General features: G+C 42.6%; 1 protein-coding gene across 1 annotated transcript in view; it reads right to left on the bottom strand.

Annotated features, from left to right (window-relative positions):
* The window catches only part of WDR11 (WD repeat domain 11), a gene marked incomplete at its 5' end in the record, with an annotated part of 90,301 nt that overhangs the window by 38,109 nt on the left and 44,066 nt on the right, over positions 1 to 8,126 (bottom strand). The window contains one exon of the mRNA XM_006025133.2: positions 995 to 1,101. Within this exon, the coding sequence (XP_006025195.1) occupies positions 995 to 1,101 (107 nt within the window). The remainder of the gene's footprint in view (positions 1 to 994; positions 1,102 to 8,126) is intronic.

The raw sequence follows: 8,126 nt of genomic DNA, 5'->3' as shown, positions 1-8,126 counted from the left end.
GCCAACCTCATCACCAGAAGCAAACTTCCTCAAGCCCAGAACACACCAAAAGGATCCAGACCGTGCCATGACAAGAAATGCAAAACCTGCCAACACATCTCCACCACCCCCACTATTACTACACCCCACAACAGAGCCAGCAGCATCCCAGGATCTTACAGCTGCACCTCCAGGAATGTCATACATCTCATCCAATGCACCAAATGCCCTGATGGAAGATATGTAGGAGAGACCAGACAACAACTGCGCACCAGAAGGAACGCACACCGAAAATCCATCAAAGACAGAAACACCCAATTACCGGTGGGGGCACATTTCTCACAGGAGGGCCACTCTCTCTCCAATCTCTCAGTCCTGAGCCTCAAGGGAAACTTACACAACACTTCCCAGAGACGAGCCTATGAACTCCATTTCATCAACCTGCTGGATACTAGAGATCATGGACTAAACATAGACATTGGATTTTTGACACATTATAATCTGCCTGGCAACCGACTCTCCAGTCCAGCCGCTGGCTTCTTTACTTTTCATCCCATCCAGGAAGAGCACACACCAACTGCTGAAACTTCCTTAGCCTGACGAAGGGTTTTTGAACTCAAAAGCTTGCTTAATACCTATTCTCCAACTATTTGGGTTGGTCTAATAGAAGATATCAAATTCACCCAAGGAACCTTGTCTGCTGCTAAAATGGTATTCACTCTGCTACAGTCCAATGGCAATTATCGAGTTTAGATTAAATGAGAGTGATTTGTGCAAACTTGTTCCTTTTAGTATGTTTTCACAGATCTGACTGGAACTTAAAATCTCACACAAAGGAAGATGGAATCTGCTCAGTTCCTCCTGGTTATATTAACCTTGAAAACAAGATGTAGGAGTAATACACATTTTTATTTGGCACTAAAGGCAACAAAATACAAACTGGAAACACCCCAGCAGATCTGTCATAATACTTTTCAGAACTGAATTATATACAGGTTTTCCAAGAAATACGAACCTGTTGGGAGATCAACCAGCTGCAGCTCATTCCGTACTAACCCCAAATTGTTGGGTGCTGATGTAGCAAAGGAGAGGAAACCAGTCAAGCTGACCCATTCAATGGCTCTATGAGAGTAGAGAACATGGAGCACATTAGTTGCTTTTTTACGGTATTTGGGTGCACAGGAGACTAACTAGATTAACGACAACTCCATAGCTTATTATACTATGTGAAACAAATATAAAGCTAATTTTCTTTATTTAAAAATGCAAAGCTAAATACACATACACCACACACAGAAATATGTATGAGAAAAATGTAAAAATGAAGATATCAAATGACTGCTAAAAATCTCTTGGCCGATTGAATTTATATATTTTGTGACAAGTTAGGTGCTTGTTGGGACAAGTGGAACTTTTAACTTAGAAACAGTGGGGATTTTTTTGCCAAAAATCTCAAGCATAAACATAAAGTAAATGAGCCTGAGGATGTAGTAGTGGGCCATGAATGCTGCTGTCACAGAGGACAGAGGTCTGCTCACAACTTCTCCTGTCCAGTAAAGCATCAAAATGCCTACAGGAGCCAGCATACATTTGTATGGTTTTAAACAGCACTAAAACATTACCTCCAATTTCAGTATACCTCATGATTTTTTCACCCCCGAATAATGAGAATATTATAGGGGATGTCCCAGGATGGACAAAAGATGGACCTGGAGACCTGACAGAACTTTGCCATTATCAGATTCTACTATTTTATCATTCTAAATGTAATATTTTTCCAGGCTGCTCTCTCTTACACAGGCACAGCAGGAAAATTTTCTAGACTTTCAGTCACTGGTTCTCACATAAATGTAAGTCAGGTATATTGCCTTGCCTTCTGATACCAGGTAGCCATCTGTCAACATTAACAACTACCTACAGGAGGGGTAGCCAACCTGCCTCCTGGGTGCCCCAAGTGGCACTGGCAGCCTTCCTATCTGACACACGGCAGACTGGGGAGGCCATAGGCAGTAGGGCTGTGCGAAACTTCGGTTGCCGATTCGATTTGGAGGAGATTTGGCCCGATTCGGAGGCTGAATCTCTGAATCCGGATTGAATCAGGAGACCCATTAATCTCTCCAAATCGAATTTGGACAGATTCAATGATTTGGACATAGACATAGCTTTATATGTTTTTTCTACATACCTCAAGGTACCAGGCGTGGCTCGTGAATGCTGAAATGGTGGGGCGGATGGAGCATCCCATGGGAGCATGGGTGGGGTCCCTAACACGCTCAGTGGTGGACCCAGAAATGGACCAGAAGTATTTCTGGTCCACTTCTGGGTCTGCCGCAGAGTGTGCGGGGGTCCCTGTCTGTCCCCCAGGTTGGAAACTGATGCTTCCTGGGTCTGGGGTGGCACCCAGGGTCCCCCTGTGGTCAATCGCCAAGCCAAGGAGGTGCGGGCGGGGGGGGGCAGTGCACTTCCCAGTGGACCTGGAAGTGGACTGGAAGCACTTCCGGTCCAGTTCCAGGTCCACCGCTGAGCATGCATGGGTCCCCCCTCCCCTCCCCCTGTGGGATGGTCCATCCATCCCACCATCTCAGCATTCACGAGCCACACCTGGTATGAAGAAAAAAACAAGGTATGTAGAAAAAAACATATAAAGCTGAGCCTGTGTCTGAATTGCTGATTCTCCAAATCAGAATCGAATCAGGACAGTGATCTGAATCAGCTAATCGAATCACTGTCCCCCAAATCGGGCCGAATCCAAATCGAATGCTGCCCACTATGCACACCCCTAATAGGCAGTACAGCGCAGATACAGCAGAAACCAGAAAGCTGGGCATCACATCAGGCAGGGAGCAAAGGGCAGGAAACAGAAAGCTGAGCAGCAGATCACAGAAGGGAAAGGCATTGCAGTGGCACTCAGGGAGGGTGTGGGGCTACGTTGTGGCATGCCTGTGAAACAAGTTGGCTCCCACTGATCTACAGAATCCTACATTAACAGAAATTACTTTCAATTATGAATGTCTGCACTGCTGCATCAGTCTAACTGTCTATTACTGACATAGGCATAAGTTAAATATGGAAGAAACTAACGATTCATGGCATTAATGAAACAACTGTTTCCACTGTAACACAGGAAATTGTAATTTTTTATGTTGGAGTATTTCCATCCCACAAAACTTTGCTTTAAAACTACCACCCACTTATCTCAAATAATTAAGAGTTACATTAAGCTGGTTTTATAAACTACATCTATTCTTTAAAAATATAAGGCTTCTGACTTTTTAACACATGGCAATTTGTAGCTGCCACTTTAATAGGTAAAGCCTATAGCTCTGATTTTCTGGGAGATGAAGATTTTGATTATAGAGTAATAAATCCTTATAGTTTTCATGCCAGCAAATGGATGACAAGTGGAAACATTAGTCAGAAAAAGATACTTGTAACTTTACAGCACATTTGCTGAGAGCAGTTAATGAAATTAACTGGGGCAAAAAAACAACAACAAAAAAAAGAGTAAAAAATAAGAAAGAAGAGTTCAAAGTAAAATCGTCACGTCTTAAAAAAACCTAAATTATAAAGACTCACTCTTAACAAACTGGTTATAGTTCAAATGGATTTTATTTATATTTATTGAAAAAACTTGGTTTGTGCAATGTAGATCTTATACTGTGAGAGGAGTCCACAGGAAAGGCTAAAAAAAAAAAAAAGTTGAAATGATGCTGAACTTGGCATGTCATGGATAACACCGGGTTGAATTACATCACCTACACAAAAAGGTTTTGACAATTATTGTCAACAATAGCTTTATTTTCTAAACAAAATCTCTGACTTTTTTCCAAGGGTTTAAACCAGGAATGTCCACCTTGCAGGTAGCCAGGGGCTGCATGCCATACACGGCACAGACCCAGAGCCAGCCTGCCATGTGGATGCCTTCCCCCCAGCTCCCCTCTACCACATGAACTGCTGAGTGCCCCTCCCAGATCCCCCACCCCCCCAACCTCTTTTAGCCACGTGCTGTGTCGGCTGTCCAGAACTGCACCCCCCCCGGCCCTTGCTGTGCAAACAGCTTGGTTGCACCTTCATCTCCTAGTAGTCCCATCAAGTGCAGGCAGTCTGGCATCCACCATGCAGCTGGGGCAGGGAAGGCTGTTCTGCACGCAACCAGGAGAGTGCAGCACTGACACTGGCAATGGGGAGTACGCTGGGAAGACCAGCTCCTCTCTCCCCGCTCTCCCAGCCCTATGTGCAGCAAGCCACGCCTCCTGGTTGCCCAGGAGCAGTTGGGCTACCTGTGCAGCACATTTAGCAGAGGGGGTGCTGGGCACCTAGCTCCCTCCCTGTCCCAGCTGCAGGTGCAGCTCTGTAGCACGGACAGCCCTTTGTCCCCACCTTGAGCATGGCATGGACAGCCCAGCTCCCCCCTTTCAACTGCACAGGTTACCACCTCCCACCCCCACCAGCTCAGGCAGTTAGCTCTCCCGTGCAGTGTACAGCACCCCCAGGACACTTCAGGCCCCCCTGGCTTCTGTGGCACGAGCAAATGCGGAGGGGGAATGGCAGCTGGGTGGGACCCTGCAAGCTGCGTTCTAACCCTTTGGTTAGCCTGGGGGCTGCAAGTTGGACAGCCCTGGTTTAGTCACTGTAGGGTAGGGAGCAATTGGTCCCCAGTAAGTTTGTGTCAGGAAGTAAATTAAAGCATTCTGTCAACATTACTTAAATGCTGAATGTAATTTAAGAACTATTTTAAGGATACATCCCTTGACTCCTACTTTCTTAAATTCACACATGCAAAAGTGACTGCTACACAATGGTACTCGATAGCTATTACATAATAAGCTATTTCATGCCATTCAGAGCATTCCTACCCAACAGAAAATTAGCAGTTCAAATGACTACAAAAAGCTCAGCGGGACATTTACAGAAATCTCAAGATAAGTTGCTGAAATCATTCAGATGTTCAAAAAGAAAAGCCTAATTTTCATAATTGGGACTGAATTTCCCGTTCTGGGGTAAAACACCAGAGCAAAATCTAGTTGTGTTTCACTAGCATTAGAAACCATGGAAGAACACAGTACATTTCTGTACGTCTTTGCTTACCATTTGTCGTGCAATAAAACTTAAGAGATAAAGTACAACACTACCCTCAAGAAACCCTTATTTCTCAAACAAAGCTGGCCATCACTATGCATGCTACTTGAACAAACTGATAGGAACTGCTGTCCAGGTTGTCCAATCCAAAATTTAAAAACTTAGTATGCTAATGTGTCGCATTTTCCTAGACACTTAAAAGACTAATAATTAGTTTTCTCCTACACCTTGCTGTAAAAGGTTTCAACAGGTTGGATGTTTTCACATTTCCTTACTATAGAATGCTCAATTAACAAAATGCTCAGAAAATGGTTTCCACATAACAAGTAACAGTTTCCAGTTCAGAAAAATTTCTGCTTATTGTTAATTTTTTTTTTAAGTTCCTTGCTACACTGTAGGGAGCACTAATTATGTGCAGATAATGGTGATGGGTGTGTGTGCATGTGTCACATAAGATCCTAAGTAGTTAGGTTTGCATTTAAATTTATGTACATACTTAAAAATGTATAACAGAAAGTATTGTGGAAGAGAGCATAGCTGAAATATCAGATATAATTTCAGTAGCTTTAGAAACACTTCAGCAAGTACTATGGTTCACTCAGGCCATAAAGACTGTTTTATACTAAGATCCTCAAAGAATTTCCTCTTGCCATTTGCTGGGAAACTGAAGCTGTAACTATCCTCCGGGCAAACTTATGTAAAACTCTTGTAGGCGTGACTGCAACTGAAACAGCACTGCTGGATCTGACCTCAAGTCCTACCATCATTTTGTAAATCTGTAAATGAGGTATTTCACCTGCAAAGATCCATATGACTGCTTTTGCCAGGTCCCCATATATCTGAAGTATGTCATATTGTAAAAAGGTTTCTGTAGGAGAGAATTAAATCGATAACATGTTCGAAATGTACATGATGGCTATTCTTGTAGTAACTATTAGGGCTGTGCAAAGCTTCGGTCCCTGATTTGACCTGGTGGGTGAATCTCTTAATCCAAATCGAATCAGGAACCCTTTAATCTCTCCGAAACAAATCAGAACCCTCCAAATTGATTCAGAGAGATTTGGAAAGATTCGGCGATTCGGACATAGACACAGCTTTAAATGCTTTTTCTACATACATCTAGGTACCAGGCGACTCATGAACGCTGCAATTCTGGGGTGGATGGAGCCTCCCACAGGAGTGTGCAGGGCCCCCCCCCCCTCACACCTCCCCAGCTCGGTGACTGGTGCCTCCTGGGTCTGGGGGGGCACCCAGGGTCCCCCTGCGGCCCATCATTGAGCTGGCGAGGTGCGGGGGGCGGACCCGAAAGTGGACCAAAAGTACTTCCAGTCCACTTCCGGGTTCACCACCAAGCACACGGCGGGGCCCCCATGCTCCTCTGGGATGCTCCATCCACTCCACCATCACAGAGTTCACGAGCCATATTTCAGAGACGAGTAAGACTTTCCACTGAAAGGAAAATTTGCTGTATTTCAGGTGGCTTTAATAAGTTAGCATTAATATCCTATGTTACATAATCATTCTCTTGAATTGTTAGACTTCTACAGAAATTACTTTCAAGGTTACTAGAACTGGATTGAGAAACTAAGTCTTTTAAAGCTCTGCTGACATAATGGATCACACCAATCACCATGAAGCAAAATTTATGGTAATTTAAGTTCCATTCCAAAATCAGACTGAGCAAAGAGCAAAACTGACAGAAAATCACTATTATCAAGTTTCTAAAAAGATGTAAGAGCATTGCAGAATTAAAGCCCACATTTGAAATAATCTTAAATCTGCATAAATGAAAAATACACAATGATTAACGTAGAAGAAAAATGGAAACAGTGTACAAGTCCCTTCTCATCCTTCTCCAGAACTTCTCCTAAAATCTAGCTGAGGTTTCTTCCTATTAAAAATTTTCCTTTTTTTTTTTTTTTTTTTTATAAATAAGGTGAATGACATGTTTAGGAGATGTAATGTTAATGATACCTGTATGTCTGCTGGATGAGTATACAACAGTGGTGCTCAAGGTTTTCACTCTGTGGCCCAGATGAGAGACCTGGGGCCAGTCCGTAAACCATTGGGCCTTAGGTCTTGGCACTGCCCCCTTCTGCCCCTCGCATACTGGGCTTGTATCTTGGGGGCCCAGGACCACCCCAGTCCACACCCACATGAACCAGGATTGGGTGCCAGGGGTCCAAGACTGCTCTTTCCTGGCCACCTATAACCAGGATTGGGTCCTAGGGTCTAGCACTGCTCCCATCCAGACTTGCATGCTAGGTTGGGACACCACATTCAGTGTGCAGGTCTCGGGGCTCCCCATGGGTCTGAAATATGACAACCGGGTCCCTATCTGTCCCGCAGGCTGGGGGTTGAGCATCCCTTGTTTAGAACACAAGTTCTTTCCAATTACTTTCAATCTGCTGGTGACACTTTTAAGAGTATTTTTTAATTTCAAATCCTACTGAAGGTCACTTAAATAAGTAGTTAATATTCAAGTGCTAATATAAAATGGATAAACTGAAAAATATTTTTAATATATTTACTGTACAAAAGCACCTAGCATTAAGAAAACCTCAGCTGTTATCAATTATTAATGAAGAAAAAGATTAAAATAGCTTTCCTGAAAGTTATGCTTTCAAAGGGCATATAAAATTATATAATGCATTAGTACAGCTTTAATGAAATAAGCCACTTTACACCTTTTTTATTTTTTAAAACCCCATCTGTGTTATGTTAGTAATGGTTTTTAATTTTAAATGCTGTAATCATATTAATGAAATATAAAAAATAAACCAGGATTCAGTATTCTCCTGAGATACATAAGAGAATATAAAATGAGAATAATCTTGAAAGTACTTAGTAGCACTAAATAAAGGTAAAATTAAAGATTAGGACAGAGAAAGGATATACTATCCCTGAAAAGCCTACAAGGACATTTATATTGTAAAACCAAAGCAGGATTCATGTAAGTAGTTCTCTTGAATCATTTTTCTTACATTTTTGAACAATGAACAGAGGGATCTCAGAACTCTTCTAAATATATATTTGTATTAGTTTTTATTTTTATATATATATATATA

The sequence above is a fragment of the Alligator sinensis genome, unplaced genomic scaffold (genome assembly GCF_000455745.1).
Source record: "Alligator sinensis unplaced genomic scaffold, ASM45574v1 scaffold28_1, whole genome shotgun sequence".
NCBI classification, from domain to species: Eukaryota; Metazoa; Chordata; order Crocodylia; family Alligatoridae; genus Alligator; species Alligator sinensis.
The sequence above is the reverse complement of the archived record's forward strand: the minus strand, read 5'-3'. Positions and strand labels throughout refer to the sequence as shown.